The 16,588-nt window shown below is 34.7% G+C and overlaps 4 protein-coding genes across 4 annotated transcripts; 3 read left to right on the top strand and 1 right to left on the bottom strand.

Moving 5' to 3' along the window:
- Positions 1-2,829: 2,829 nt before the first annotated feature.
- LOC140781101 (probable lysophospholipase BODYGUARD 4) lies at positions 2,830-4,994 on the bottom strand. Its single transcript, XM_073126905.1, has 4 exons — positions 4,399-4,994; positions 3,627-3,973; positions 3,355-3,551; positions 2,830-3,262 (listed from the first exon to the last, which is right to left on the bottom strand). Exons 1-4 carry the CDS (start codon positions 4,838-4,840, stop codon positions 2,941-2,943), a joined length of 1,308 nt encoding a protein of 435 aa, XP_072983006.1. The 5' UTR covers positions 4,841-4,994; the 3' UTR covers positions 2,830-2,940.
- Positions 4,995-6,555: 1,561 nt separating this feature from the next.
- Positions 6,556-7,743, top strand: LOC140782435 (glutathione transferase GST 23-like). Its single transcript, XM_073128988.1, has 2 exons — positions 6,556-7,038; positions 7,151-7,743. Exons 1-2 carry the CDS (start codon positions 6,718-6,720, stop codon positions 7,514-7,516), a joined length of 687 nt encoding a protein of 228 aa, XP_072985089.1. The 5' UTR covers positions 6,556-6,717; the 3' UTR covers positions 7,517-7,743.
- Positions 7,744-10,905: 3,162 nt separating this feature from the next.
- On the top strand, positions 10,906-11,909 carry LOC140781038 (glutathione transferase GST 23-like). Its single transcript, XM_073126802.1, has 2 exons — positions 10,906-11,272; positions 11,368-11,909. The coding sequence occupies exons 1-2, from the start codon at positions 10,958-10,960 to the stop codon at positions 11,728-11,730; spliced, it is 678 nt and encodes a 225-aa protein (XP_072982903.1). The 5' UTR covers positions 10,906-10,957; the 3' UTR covers positions 11,731-11,909.
- Positions 11,910-14,698: 2,789 nt separating this feature from the next.
- LOC140782853 (glutathione transferase GST 23-like) lies at positions 14,699-15,711 on the top strand. The gene is made up of 2 exons (XM_073129681.1): positions 14,699-15,064; positions 15,160-15,711. Exons 1-2 carry the CDS (start codon positions 14,750-14,752, stop codon positions 15,520-15,522), a joined length of 678 nt encoding a protein of 225 aa, XP_072985782.1. The 5' UTR covers positions 14,699-14,749; the 3' UTR covers positions 15,523-15,711.
- The last annotated feature ends 877 nt before the right edge of the window (positions 15,712-16,588 follow it).

Here is a 16,588-nt window from a genome sequence, read left to right as displayed (position 1 = left end):
TCATCAATTGTTTTGCACTTGCTGGTTTCTCTTTGCTTTTTGTCTACTAGATCTTCATTTGATTCATGGTAAATCTCTATTGTTGGATTCATCTATATTTCTATTCATCTGTGAATCAATTTTCTGGAAGATCTTTTGTCTCAAAGAAAAACAAAATGCAAGTCATAATTCAAAGGTTATCGCTTTCATATTACGAAATATCAGATGTAGCTTTTTTTTATTTTCTGTATATCCATTACATGATGTTATATCCTTATGAAGACTCTTTATTAGAATAAAGATTTTTTTTTTGAATTAGACAAAAAATATGGTAAAAAGGATCAAAGTTCCTCTTTGGTTGGTGATAAACAACATAATAATCACAGTAATTTGCTCTGAATATTCTCATTACTAACAAAAATGTAACAAAGCAGGTATCTTGGAACTAGCTTAGTATAACAAAACAGGATATCCATTCTAGAAATTTAGGCAAACAAATGCTAGAGATGGTTCTCTCGCAACCAGGTGGAGGCATGAAAGCCCATGATACACAACACCCGCAGCCGCAATCCGACCACTTCCTCGACCTCAACTCCTCTCTTCCTTTTCCTCCGTTACTCCTCTTCGAAGTAGCCCATGATAGAAGGGTCCGATAAGTAGTGCACGTGCAGTGGGCGTGATTGGGAGGGAGCTCTTCGGGCAAGGAATGCAGTCATGGAGAAGTCCAGGGGAAAGGGATCAGTCTACAAATATGAAACAGTACTATCTTCCAAGAGGTTACTTTGCATCAAGTAGAATTGGGATCTCACTCTGCCTTTCTATTGGTTAAAGGAATTTGGTGATTGATTTGGTAGCAAATGCAAGGGGGGGACAACATCTGAATCGGAGCTTCCATTATGCACAATGGATACTTTACTAGACCAAATATGATTTCATAATATAATAGCATTATACAATAGAAAGGAAAATGAATCGTAGAGAGACATAATGACAGATCTTAGAGAAAGAGGCGGAAGACCCTTTTAAGTGTAAGTTTGGTAAACATCACATTTCTCTCTCTCTCTCTCTCTCTGCCACGGAGTTGGTCAGCTCTTCAGTGATGACCCCTGGGAGTAAGGGTCAGTGCCGTCGCCGCCCAGATGCCGCGGCATTGATACGCCGCTTAGAACTGGAGGCAAAGAAGATATCATTCTGTCCACGCGGAACTTCATTTCTGGACGATCAATATTTGGAAATGCACCACTTTGGAGGGAAGATAGGAACAATTCATCATCCGGATACATGGCCAGCACCTGAACAGATTGAAAATCAGAGGGAAGAGCTTTGAGTTTTGGACATTCTACTAGGCCCAACCTAAAAAGGCGAGGAAGGAATTCTACTTCGGCTGTTCTAGACCACTCCTCTAACTCAGGCATGCATGCCAAATCTAAGTCCTCCAATGCCGGGAATGCACCGTCACCGTCGTACAACTCGGAGCCCAAGCACTTGATGCCAGGAAGAACGTAGAGCTTTAGGATACGCAGAGAACGCATCTGCCCGAGCGCCGGAAGACACTGGACACGAAGAAGAGTGTTCAATTCTAGTTTATTAATATTGTGTAGCAGTCTGAATTGTGGGAGAATCTCGCATCTCATACAACTTTTTAATGTGAGCTTCGCCAGATTTGGAACTGGGAGCTCCATCAGCCATCTCGGAAACACTCTGCCCAGGTACTCTTCTATCTTCAATACGGCCAACGTTACGTGTGGCTGGAGGTTCTCGAGCACATCTTCAATGAATTCGGTATCAACATCCCTATCTTGTACTGCAAGTGCTTCAACAATTTCTTGCACGTTTTTTCCATCTTCATTAATCTTCTCAGAGCTAGCTTCTCCTGGCTTCTGGTAAGCATCCAGATTCCATGACAATCTCAGTGCTCTTAAGGCCCTGCTTTTGTATCAAGTTAGCTTCCTTCGCCTCTTTGACATTCTTCATGTTTTCCAGATTCTTCATATATAATTTACCTTCGAGATTCAGGCTGCTGAGCTCTCTAAGGCTGCAATTGTTCTTGTCACCGAGCACACAGACTGGAAGTGTTCGGAGGTGGCTCAATTTTCCTATCCCGGAGGGCATGCACTTCAGACGCAAGCAATGGGAGAGATATAATGCAGAGAGATTAGAGAGGCCACCAATGGAGTCAGGCAATGCTTGAAGACTTTCACAATAGGTGAGGTCCAATTTTGAAAGATTAGAGAGGCTACCAATAGAGTCAAGTAATGCTTGAAGACTCCAGCACCTGCTAAGGTCTAATATTGAGAGATTAGAGAGGCTACCAATGGAGTCAGGCAATGCATGATGACTGCAGCAACAGGTGAGGTTCAATATCGAGAGATTAGAGAGGCCACCAATGGAGTCAGGCAATGCATGAAGACTACAGAAACAGGTGAGGTTTAATACCGAGAGATTAGAGAGGCCACCAATGAAGTCAGGCAATGTTTGAAGACTCTCGCAACAGGTGAGGTCTAATAATGAGAGATTAGATAGACCACCAACGGAGTCAAGCAATGCTTGAAGCCTCATGCAATCAGTGCATTTCAATGTTGAGAGATTAGACAGGCCACAATGGAGTCAGACAATGCTTGAACACTCGTGTATTGGTTGAGGTCCAATATTGAGAGATTAGAGAAGCCACCAATGGAGTCACCAATAGAGTCAGGCAATACTTGAAGACTCTTACAATAGGTGACTCAAAACTACTGATTAGAATATTTGAGCTATGAAATCTGCTGTTTTATATTTAGAAACTCTTCATAGTAAAGGCATCATACTTGTTCGAGCTAAGGTATGTTCTAGGAAAATGTCCAATAGCAATTATGTAGGAGGTCAAACATTATAATTTCATATAACAGAACTTCTGGCAGGGAAAAAAGTATTATGGTTTCGGTATGCATCTATTATGACAATATCATATTAAGATTCTCTTTAAATTCCAGAATAGAGCCAGAACTTTTCTAAGTCCCTTGAAAAACTCTTTTCCCTACCGACAATTACAGTATTGTGATCAGCATCATTAAGAATTTGGAGATCTGCAAATGGAACTTTTGATTTCATGTTGTGGCTGCATTCTACTGGTACCACTTGATCTTTGTCGCCATGGATTATTCTCAGTGAGATTCCTGCTCTCTTCACAACTTCCAAGTACTTATCTTGTAACTTTGCCCCTCCACATATCACATTGTGCATTGTATGCCAAGCTGAATGATGTGTATGCTGAGTCATGTCTCTGACTAGGAAATTGAGATCCCTGAAGAGAAAAGTATTTGTGCCCTTAGTTAATAATAGGGTCATTGCTGTACAGTCTGAATAGCTAGAACTTTTATTTATGAACATGGTTACCTTCTTCTTGTGATTAATCCTATAATCCATTCCCATATCAAGTGATTTCTGCAGAAAAGAAAGCAAACAGTTCTGCCCAGGTGTTCATACCATGACATGATTGAAGATACCAAGAGTAGTGGTGGCCAAACTTTTCTCCCAGCTAGTTTGTTCAGAGGAGTGTAGCATTGTTTCATTTCATTTGAGGGGAAGTATGGCTAAATATAAAGAATCAATGTTAGCAAATTGCAAGCAGGAAAACGACCCTATTGATTCCAGATCATGGTACTCACCGGTGCAACCAATGTAATTGATTTAACTGATTCTGGATACTTTGAAGCCAAGGCCAGTGCAATTATACAACCCATTGAGTGAGCAACTATGTGGAAGGATTTTAACCGAAACTGTTCAATTACCGATGTCTCGATCATTTCTCGATGTTCTTTTACTCGATACAAGCAATTCGAAGGCTTCGGGCTTCTGCCGAAACCTAAGAGATCCAGTGCAAACATCCTAAAATGCAGTGTTGTAGCTTCAGAAAGATATGGGAAAACTGTTTGTGTCCAAAATGATGAAGAAGAAAGGAATCCATGTATGAAGACCACATTCTCAGGAGAGACATTTTGCCTAATGCTCCTTGCTGGAAAACGCACATAGCATTAATCAGAATCAGCTAAAATATCCATAAAAACTAATAAGAAATTTGCTTCAGAGAAGTATGAATTGTAAAATAGAAGCTTCAGTATGAGATAAATTCTTACATTCAAAGATATCATTTTACTAGTTGAATGCATCATGGAAATATATCAGGCTTTGCAAAATCATATATTCACATACTCGGTCATAAGAGATCAAATTATTGTACTCTGGATAAACTTAGAAATAAATAACCCCGAATAAATTTAACAAAAAAATAACAAAAGATTAGTCTATTGCAAAAAAGAACAGGATAATGACATCCATTCTAGAAACTTAAGCACAAAAATGAATAATATAAAAACCCAACATCTTAGTTCTATTCAATCAAAAAAGGAAAAAAAATTCATACGTTTGCTTTTCTCTTACCCTGAGATGGTTCTCTCACAACCAAATGGAGCTTCTCCTCCCCCTTCCCCTGCCATGAAACACAAGACTCGCAGCCGCAATCCGACCATCTACTAGACCTCAACTTCCCTCCTCCTCCTCCTTCTCCTCCTCCATTACTCCTCTCCTTCAAACTGAGAAGATCCATTTGCCTAAAAAAGTTTCTCCTCCCATACAAAGTCTCAGAAACCTCCTCCTCCTCCTCTTCCTCTACATCTAGAATCCCCTGTTTTCCTCTGTTATGATAACAGTAACATGGGACTGGATTCTCCTCGAGAACACCATCAACAAATCTATAGAAGAAACAAAGGATGAAATCTAAGAGATCTAACAAAGCGAAAACAATGCCGCTAATGGCTGAGATGAGAGCATCAAATGCTCTTCCTGGCCATTTTTGAAGAGAAAGTTTTGCAACACGTAGCATTTTCTTTTAGCAGAGTGAGTTGTGATCTTGAGGATTGGAGAGGAGAAGTTACACCAAAGTGAGAGATTTGTGGCTCAAACGCGGGAAGTATGTGGAAGCCATTTGTCCACGTAATAGTAGGTGAGGTAGATGGGCTTCCCATGAATCTTATGCCATTGTTTTTGTTTGCAGACGTGATTCATATAAGAATTAAGAACGCATTGGCTTTTAGTAAGCCCACTATTGTAATTTTCTTTAAAATAAAAAATTTATACTGACATAGGCAGTGTTATATTTGGATTATTTATTAAAAACACATATGTTTTGTCTCTGTTATTTATTATTCACACCTTATTATATGGTTACTTATTTAATTTCTGCATCTTATTGTTAATGTTTCAAAAATATAACCTAGCAGACCATGAAATATAGAATATTTTATTACTTTTAAAAATAAAAAATTTAAATACATAAAATATTTATCGTTTGACTTTAACGGTTAGAGTATTAGATTATTTTGTATGTATAATTAAGTCAATTGTATGTTATACCTATGTAGTAGAATGCTAATAATAATAATAAAGGCAAAATATAGGGTGGTTTTAACTAATTTTATTTTTATTCTTTATACCTTGTCAGTTGTCATATGATATTTTTGTCAAATGATGTAAAATTTGTACTATTCAGTATAAAGTTTCAAATTTACATTTAAATCCATTACCTATCCAGATTCTATATTTACAACAATACCACAAAACCCCCTTACCTTTGCATACTGTTTGGTGACCAAACCAACCAACTGAGCACATAGTAAGAAGATTGATCATTGGCTATACCTCTTATACTTTGATGCTTTGAATATTAACTACTAGTAAGGAAAAGTAATATGAAATAGAGAAAGAGAACAAGTAGAAGGATGGAATCATGAAACTACTTCAAAGTTGGTAGTTTCAGCTCACTAATATAGCAAGTAAAATTTCCAAGATGATTCCAGCATTAGATACAGGACAGGCAAGAACAGCACTTTAAAATTTATCCAAATTAATAGTAGCCATATCTTATGGGATAAAAGCAACTAGCTAATGATAAACATGAATCTTCACAAACTTTAGATAAGTTGTTCCAACCTTGAGTTTGAGGCAGCTCACAAATAGAACGAGTCCAAAGATTCAAATCATTCCCTCATTAGCTGCAAGACAAGCAAGAACATCACCTTAGTAGTTATCCACATGGCGAATATATGATGAGAACCTTAACCATCACAAATTGGAGATAAGTTTTTCTTCCTCCCATCTTTGGATTGAGGTACAAAGTCATTTGGCCATTATTGAAAGGAAAGGATAGACTCCCCAATAGAAGACAACCTAGAATTTGCTTTCAAGGATGGGGAAATCCAAAAAGCCATTCTCTCCACTTGGGTGATGTTAAATCCCAATCCTCTCCAACATCTCCAAAGGCCCAATGAGACCAAAGCTTTGTGTTGCGATCGTAAGACTGCAATGACTCCATGGAGACGAGTCCTTTTCTTCCAAAAGCTAAGAGTGGGCCATCTAAATCTCAAGAGAATCACTATTTGTGATAACTCTCTCCAAGTCAGGCTAGTGTATTTGTCCACTCAAATCTAAGAATTCATAGCATGTCCAAATCCTACCAATGTTGATATATGCATTCATTAATTTACAGTAGTATCAAGGCTATCCTCAATATTCAAACTGCGGCAGGTTGTTCACATTCTCATCCCTCAGTGGATAGTGATTTGGATTGACAAAAAAAAAGAAGATTATCATCATTATCACTTACTGGAATAACCACTATGCAATCAAGTCTATATAACAAGGAGACTGGAAGGTTTGCATTCTCATCACAAATTCTCATTAAGAAAAAACTAAAAAAACACAATGGTGGCTGAGGAGAAGGTGAAGCTCTACGGAATGTGGGCGAGCCCCGCGGTTCGACGAGTCGAATGGGCCTTGAAGATGAAGGGGATCAAGTACGAGTACATCGAGGAAGATTTGAGCAACAAGAGCCCTTCTCTTCTCAAGTACAATCCTATCAACAAGCAAGTGCCAGTGCTTGTGCATGGCGAGTTCAAGCCTGTAGTTGAATCGCTCGTCATTATTGAATACATCGACGAGATCTGGAAGGACAAACCTTTGTTACCGACCGATCCTTACGAACGAGCAAGGGCGCGTTTTTGGGCCATATTCGCTGAAGACAAGGTGAGCATGAATGTCTTTGATATTATTATTATTTTTTTCAACAGTGAATTTACTTTGAATAGAGGATTATTATTATTATTATTATTATTATTATGAAAACCACAATGTTTAGTGTCGCGATGCATCGAGGAAGGCCTTCTTTAGCGAAGGAGAAGAGCGAAAGAAAGAAATTGAGAACCTGGAGGTGACGTTGAGAGCTCTTGACCAAGAACTAGAAGGAAAGAGGTTCTTTGGAGGGGATGAAATCGGATTCACAGACTTGGCTCTCGGTTGGATGGCTTTCTGGCTAGGTATTGCAGAGGAGATTGGAGGCTTCAAGGTGGTAAATGCTAAAAAGTTCACATGGTTCTCTTCTTGGATCGATAACTTCCTCAAAGACCCAGTTATCAAGGACAACCTTCCTCCTCGTGACAAGACTCTGGAGTTCTTCCGCAACTACCGCAAGATTCAATTGGCTGCAACTAATAAGCAATCTTGATTATTATTTTTTTGTTTTTGTTTTGATCTTTTTTCCTTTTCTCTTTCTTTAAATAATGGGCTTGTTTAAGTTACGCGGAAGTGATTGATGGAGGCAAAAGTATACGGAGATGATGAGCAAAAGACACGTGGGAGTGGATTCTCTGCAGCCACAATCATGTGTACCAATAGAAGCAAGAGTGAAAATAAAATTCTAATTACAATGATGATAGACAATTAAAACTTTGCTCAGTACCAAATAATAGATTCTGTCATTTTACCTTTTGCTTTCTTTCCAATGTGAACCTATCTTCTTCTTTTTTCGCCTGATAAGATTCCAACTCGTTAAAAGAATCTACATGGAAGAGCGAAGAGAAGATAAAACAATGACATTGTTGTTGGGAAGAGTCATAATCCATGTGAAATAGGATTTTATACGTTTTTTAAAAATTTTATACAATCCTGTTTATAAGAAGGTCCCTGTGCTATTTCATGGCGGAAAGCCGATTTCCGAATCTTTTATCATCCTCGAATACATCAACGAGAAATGGAAGGAGAACCCAATCCTGCCTAAAGATCCATATGAGAGGGCAACAGCGCATTTCTTGTCCAAGTTTGGAGACGACACCTACATGATGTTATTCATATCTCTTGAGTTCTATCCCTATTATTCATATGAGAAAGTTATTATCTTTGTTGCAGTGTTTGCCTTCTATATGGCAAGTTTTCATCTCACAAGGAGAAAAGCAAGCAGAAGCCATTACAGCAGCTTCAGAGAACCTAAAATCTTAGAAGAAAAGTTGAATGGTGGAAAGTTCTTTGGTGGAGAGGCACTTGGATTTGCAGATGTATCACTTGGGTGGATTGCATACATGGTGAGTCTATTGGAGGAGATAATTAACCTGAAGATGATTGATGAGGTGACATACCCTTCACTTTCTGAATGGATAAAGAACTTCTCAAGCTCTGAAGCAATTAGAGGCAGCTCTCCGAATCAAAAGCTAGAATGATTTCGAAATATCGCATGCTTCACGCTGCCTTTCTTGCATCGCAGAATACTGCCCGAATGATCTATTGTCTGTTCATCTCATGGCAATTCAACAAGAAAGTAGCAGAGAGGATCCTCGTTGGAGAAGAAAACAAAAAACAACTATATGCAGTGTTTCTTGGTGACATTAAATAAATCATAAGTACTTATTGTGAAACACAATTATTATTTTAGAAACCTCGTAGCAAAACATCTCTTACATGCCTAAATGTTTGGATTGCAAACCCTCCATGGATTTTAGGACCTCAAGTATGAAGAAATGAGACTGTAATCTTTCAGCAAAACAAAAATAACTATGAAGATTAATGCAGCCCAATACTTTAATAATTCTAACTTAGTTTTCTTTTTGATTTCCTTCTCTATACATGCCAGAAATTTCTAGATCATAAAGATGATGGTTAACAAAACGAACCTCTGAGAGGTGTATTCCTTCTCTGCACGAGAAATTTGTAGTGCAGAAAGAAAAAAGTGACAAGGTAAAAATCATAAATATAGGGTGTGAAATGAAAAAAAAACTGCCATTTACAAGACAATTATAAATAACACCCTATGTTTTGCCTATATTATATATAATGTCAGTCAGGTGTGAATCGGTATTGTTAGGAATAGGAGTCTTCTTTCTATAAAACATAAAATAATAAATATATATTTACGTTAAACTAGAAAAGAGTAATAAAGTTAATTTAATTATTTTTATCCCTAATCCTAAATATCACAATTATCTCATATTTTTTCCAACAGTTATCTCAATTTTTCTAATCAAACACCCAAACCTAAATAAAAATAAAAACTCTTTTTATCTCAACATATCTCGAGATAAGTTTCTCATTTTATCTCAGTCTCAATTTTTTCTATAAATCAGTATACCAAAACAAATATACTCAAGTGGTTGAGTTACAGGCTTATTTACCCAATTAATTTAGTTCTGGTCCTTGTAAATATCCCATAAGATAATTTATACGTGAATTTAAAAATAAAACAGCAATTTTTTAATATAAATTAATTTCTCCTTGAGCGATTTTGAATAGGAGTAGATGGAAAAATATTAAAGTTGCTCAGTGGGCGAACAATTGCTACATCTATAATATGTCTTTAAGATGACTAATTTAAAAAAGTATATATTTTAGAGAAATATTATATTAAAATTTTTTTCTATGACAAATAATACTATATTATATCTATCTAGTATAATTAGGAAAATTAGTTATATCGTTGGGCTTATAAATTGGCTAACTCAATTATAAAAACAGTATGATTCCTAGTCATGATTTTACTCATATTTTTTTTTAAATCAATGTAAGTGTATGATAATGATGTAACAACTCTAAAGTTGTAAAGAAAAATAAATAATTTATACTAATCATAATATTAATTATTTGAAACTATTGAATGATTTGTCTTGTGCTGTTACAGATGAGCCATAATATTAAACAAAAGTATTGAAGAATAGGAGAAGAGAACGATAATTGAACAAAAAAAAGTTGAATGTATATGTTAGAATTTGATGTGTGAAAATGGTAGAACAATGCCAAAGAAGGAGAGAGAGGATGGAGAGGAAAAAAGGTTTGATGCTTTAGAGATGAAAAAAAGGCTTGATGCGTTAGTAATGAAGTTGGGATTGATGGTGATAAGAAAAAAAAATTAAACGAAGAAGGGGTTTTTGACTTTTTGAGCATATAGAGATTTAATTAAACGGTTAGGTCGGATTAGGTTGAGATGAGTTTGAAAAATAATAAATTAGATATTAAGTGTAAAAATGAAAATATATATATATATAATTAAAAGATAAAAGGAGTCAATATTTGTTAATATAAAAACTGAGAATTTTTTGTGCAAATCTTTCACCCATATGGACTAATAGTCACCTAAAGGCATAAATAATTTTATAACTCAGGATGCCTGTTTAGCGTGCTGACATAGAATACTAAAAACTTATTCTTTCCGATGTGAAATTACACCTCTCACATGACTTACGAACATTTCTAAGATCAACAGTGTAGCCCTAATTAAAATACTTAACTGTGAGTGTTTTAGTAATGGATAAGATCAACATTTTTTAAATAAAAACTATCAGTGTTCTACTTAAAAAAATATTGATTTTTAAGTAAAATAGTTAACAATTAAATATTTTATTTAGGACTAGAATGGATCCATTTTGATTCTATTTCAATCAGTAACTCCTCACACTACACCTCTCACATATGACTTATCAACACTTCTAAGATTTTTTTTTTCAAAATTCTTTGGCATAAAATTCAACTTATCAAAGAATATACAATGCAGAGCAAAGAGAAGAAAGACATTGAACTATTCCCTGGTATCATAGATAAAAATATATGTTGATTAGGACATCAGGATAAATAAGTCGGTAAATGCTAATTATAAATCCGAATCAAGTTTCCTTCAGATGCAGCAATGGCAGCAGAAGAAGTAAAGCTCTTTGGGAATTGGGCAAGCCCTTTTGCCCGTAGGATCCAATGGGCACTGGAAATAAAAGGAGTCCAATATGAAATCATAGAAGAAGATATATCAAACAAAAGCCCACTACTTCTGCAGTATAATCCTGTTTACAAGAAGGTCCCTGTGCTAGTTCATGGCGGAAAGCCGATAGCCGAATCTCTTATCATCCTCGAATACATCGACGAGACATGGAAGGAGAATCCAATCCTGCCTAAAGATCCATATGAGAAGGCATCGGCGCGTTTCTTGTCTACGTTTGGAGACGATAAGGTACATGAAGTTATCCATATCTCTAACTTCTATCTATCCATTTTATTCATATGAGAAAGCTAATGTCCTGTAACAAAATCTTATCTTTGTTACAGTGTTTGCCTTCTATATGGCAAGTTTTCATCTCACAAGGAGAAAAGCAAGCAGCAGCACTTACAGAAGCTTCAGAGAACCTAAAGATCTTAGAAGAAAAGTTGAATGGTGGAAAGTTCTTTGGTGGAGAGGCACTTGGATTTGCAGATATATCACTTGGATGGATTGCACAAATGGTGAGTCTAATGGAGGAGATAACTAACCTGAAGATGATTGATGAGGTGACATACCCTTCACTTTCTGAATGGATAAAGAACTTCTTAATCTCTGAAGCCATTAGAGACAGTTATCCGAATAAAGATCGAATGGTTTCGGTGCTTCGCAGGCTTCGCGAAGCCAATCTTGCATCTGAGAATACTACCTGAATGTTTCATTGTTTGCTGATCTCATATCTAGTAACTCAACAAGCAAGTCTCAGAGTGAACTTACTTCGCAGAAGAAATTAAAGGAGAAAAGGAAAAAAAGAAGAAGAAGTATGCAGTGTTTTTCTTCCCGATGTTGAATAAATTGCACTTATTGCGAAATATAATTATTATCTTTGAAACCTTGTAGCAAAACATCTCTTACATGCCTAAATGTTTGGATCGCAAATCCTCCATGTGAAGTAATGAGAATAATCTCTCAGTGCCTGCAAAATTATTCTGAGCATACCTCAGTCGGTAGAAGGCTTATTATGCTATGCAGCAGTAAAACAGAAATAAAGATGAAGATTTGCAGCCAGGCCTGAGTTTTCTAGATCATCTTGGAAAATTCATGAACACGAAATTCTTTTGCAAGCTTTGGCCGGAAATTAAGCATAAAAAGATATTAATTTAAAATGACTTTGGCGGCAATAGAGACATAAAGATGATGGTCAGCAAAATGAACCGATGAGAGGTGTATTTCTTGTTTGCACAATAATTTTGTGGCTCCGGATGTTTTTTGATATTTTATTTAAAGGATGCATTAGAAGCAGTGAAAAGACAATGTATAAATCATAATATACACATAATATAGGGTGTTAATGGAAAAACTGCTATTTAAGAGACAATTACAGATATCACCCCATTGACTATATTATATAATATCAGTCAGTTGTAATTTTTTTTAAAGCAAACAGGAGGCTATATTTGCGATCGACCCCTATGATTTAGGGCATATATATAAAAAAAATATTGTGTTAGATTTAAACTAACACCGTGATAATATTTATTAAATAAAAATATATTATTTCTAAAATGACTAAAATGTACTTAGTTGAGGGTATTTTTCATAATTATCTTAGCATAGTTAACTTAATTTAAAATTTTAGTTAAGTTTACCTAATTGATCTAACGACATAGTATTTCTATACATATTTGTTAAATTATAGGATTTAATTTGTAATAGTAACAAATATAGAGTATAAACCAAAATTTTATTAAAATATAAGATATTATATATGCAAATTTCTCTAATTTATAAATATCTAAATTATTATTATTATTATTATTTTTACTATTTCTCTCTTCTCAAAGAAGAAAAAAAGAAGAAGAAAATTGGGGAGATAGGAAATGTGGTGGCAGCGACAATAATGATTGTGGAAGACGTAAGTGGAGAAGATGGTAGAAGGATAGAAAATAATAAAGAATGGTGAAGGTATTTTAGTAATTTAGTCGATATTAGTTAGTTAAAATAACGTCTGGATGTTAAATATTGAGAATTATATCGGAAAAGGAGAGCTCGAGTTACAAAATCCTCAAAGACAAGATGTAAATTATAAAATAGGTAAAATATAGGGTGTGATTTATAAAAATCCCTCAATTAATTATTTTTATGTATACTACTTTTAGACTGTAAAAGTGGATACTTGCTGAGCTTTATGATTAAACAGGTAAAATAGGTAAAATAAAGGGTATGATTTGTGTATTTATCTCTAGGTAGAGAATTGTTTAATACTATTTAATATATATTTTGAACTTGTTTACACTCTTATTGTTATATTGCCTCTATTTTACACATGCCACGTTAGATTCTATTAGTCAAATCTAATTAACACACTAAGTTATTTGATATAATATGTCTTTAAAATGACTAATTTGAAAAAGTATATATTTTAGAGAAATACTATGTTAATTTTTTTTTCTATGACAAATAATATCGTACTATATCAATCTAGTATAATTACGAAAATTAGTTATATGTTGGGTTCATAAATTGGCCAACTCAATTATAAAAGTAGTATGATTCCTAGATATGATTTTACTCACATTTCTTTTAGATCAGTGTATGATAATGATGTAACAACAACTCCGTAGAGAAAAATAAATAGTTCATACTAATCATAATATTAATTATTTGAAACCATTGAATGATTTGTCTTGTGCTGTTACCAATGAGCCATAATATTAAACAAAAATATTGAAGAAGAGGATAAGAGAATTTGAACCAAAAAAAAAGTTGAAATATATATGTTAGAATTTAATGTGCGAGAATGGTAGGACAATGCCAATGGCAAAGGAAAGAGAGAGGAAGAAGAGGAGAAAAGGATTGATGCATTAGAGATGAAAAAAAAGGCTTGATGCGTCAGCGTCAGTGATGAAGATGTTATTGATGCTGATAGGAGAAAAAAATTAAAAGAAGAAGGGGGTTTTTGACTTTTTGAGCATTCAGAGATTTAATTAAATGGTTAGGTTAGATTAGGTTGAGTCGAGTTTGAAAAATAATGAATTAGATATTACGTGTAAAAATGAAAAAAAAATATAATTGAAAAATAAAGGAGTCAGTATTTGTTAATAGAAAAATTGAGAATTTTTGGTTCAAATCTTCCACCCATATGGACTAATAGTCACATAAAGGCATAAATAATTTTATAACTCAAGATGCCTGTTTAGCATGCTGACATAGAATACTAAACACTTATTCTTTCCAATGTAAAACTACACCTCTCACATATGACTTATGAACACTTCTAAGATTAACATTATAGCCCTAATTAAATTACTTAACTGTAAGTGATTTACTTATCCATAAGATCAACATTTTTTTAATAAAAACTATCAGTGCTTTACTTAAAAAAATATTGATTTTTAAGTAAAATAGTTAACAATTAAATATTTTATTTAGGACTAAAATGGATCTATTTTGATATTTTAGTTTAAGTGTTATAGCACGTCAATTTCAATCAGTAACTCGTCACACTACACCTCTCACATATGACTTATCAACACTTCTAAGATTTTTTTTTAAAATTTTTTGGCATAAAATTCAACTTATCAAAGAATATACAATGCAGAGCAAAGAGAAGATAGACATTGGACTATTCCCTGGTATCGTAGATAAAATATATGTTGATTAGGACATCAGGATAGATAAGTCGGTAAATGCTAATTATAAATCCGGATCAAGCTTCCTTCAGATGCAGCAATGGCAGCAGAAGAAGTAAAGCTCTTTGGGAATTGGTCAAGCCCTTTTGTCCGTAGGATCCGATGGGCACTGGAAATAAAAGGAGTCCAATATGAAATCATAGAAGAAGATTTATCAAACAAAAGCCCACTACTTCTGCAGTATAATCCTGTTTACAAGAAGATCCCTGTGCTAGTTCATGGCGGAAAGCCGATAGTCGAATCTCTTATCATCCTCGAATACATCGAGGAGACATGGAAGGAGAATCCAATCCTGCCTAAAGATCCATATGAGAAGGCATCAGCGCGTTTCTTGTCTAAGTTTGGAGACGATAAGGTACATGATGTTATCCATATCTCTAATTTCTATCTATCCATATTATTCATACGAGAAAGTTAATGTCTTGTAACAAAATCTTGTCTTTGTTACAGTGCTTGCCTTCTATATGGCAAGTTTTCATCTCACAAGGAGAAAAGCAAGCAGCAGCACTTACAGAAGCTTCAGAGAACCTAAAGATCTTAGAAGAAAAGTTGAATGGTGGAAAGTTTTTTGGTGGAGAGACACTTGGATTTGCAGATTTATCACTTGGATGGATTGCACAAATGGCGAGTCTAATGGAGGAGATAACTAGCCTGAAGATGATTGATGAGGTGACATACCCTTCACTTTCTGAATGGATAAAGAACTTCTTAGTCTCTGAAGCCATTAGAGACAGTTTTCCGGATAAAGATCGAATGATTTCGAGACTTCGCATGATTCGCGAAGCCAATCTTACATCTGAGAATACTACCTGAATGTTTCATTGTTTGTTGATCTCATATCTAGTAACTCAACAGGCAAGTCTCAGAGTGAACTTACTTCGCAGAAGAAATTAAAGGAGAAAAAGAAAAAGAAAAAATGCATGCAATGTTTTTCTTCCCGATGTTGAATAAATTGCACTTATTGCGAAATATAATTATTATCTTTGAAACCTTGTAGCAAAACATCTCTTACATGCCTAAATGTTTGGATCGCAAATCCTCCATGTGAAGTAATGAGAATAATCTCTCAGTGCCTGCAAAATTATTCTGAGCATACCTCAGTCGGTAGAAGGCTTATTATGCTATGCAGCAGTAAAACAGAAATAAAGATGAAGATTTGCAGCCAGGCCTGAGTTTTCTAGATCATCTTGGAAAATTCATGAACACGATTTTTTTTTTTTTTTTTGCATGCTTTGACCGGAAATTAAGCAGGAAAAAATATTAATTTAAAATGACTTTGGCAGCAATAGAGACATAAAGATGATGGTCAGCAAAATGAACCAATGAGAGGTGTATTTCTTGTTTGCACAAGAATTTTGTAGCTCCGGATGTTTTTTGATATTTTATTTAAAGGATGCATTAGAAGTAGGGAAAAGACAGAGGTATAAATCATAATATACGCATAATATAGGGTGTGGCATGAAAAACTATCATTTAAGAGACAATTACAAATATCACCCTATATTTTGGCTATATTATATAATGCCAGTCAGGCGTGGATTAATATTTTCTTAGTAAATAGCAGGCTAAATTTATAAATAAGTAGAAACAGTGTTATTTGTGATTCAATAAAAATTATTAATTTCTCACTCCTAATTAAGATTAAATGATACTAAATAAAATTAATCGGAAGGAACGATTAACAGAAAGTACTGATCACTTTTCTAAATTGTAAGGATAAATTAGTCCTATTTTATTTCTCTCTTAGTTATCAATTTTTTATAAAAAATAAAATTAATAATAATAGGTAGAAGTTTACGGTCGTATTATTAAGAAAATAGTTAAAATAGTTATACGAATAAGCAATAAAAAAATATTTAAATTCTAATATTTTTATCGA

Source organism: Typha latifolia, chromosome 2 (genome assembly GCF_019914945.1).
Source record: "Typha latifolia isolate L0001 chromosome 2, TyphaL0001v2, whole genome shotgun sequence".
Lineage (NCBI taxonomy): Eukaryota > Viridiplantae > Streptophyta > Magnoliopsida > Poales > Typhaceae > Typha > Typha latifolia.
Note: the sequence above shows the minus strand (reverse complement) of the source record. Positions and strands in the feature narration are given on the sequence as shown.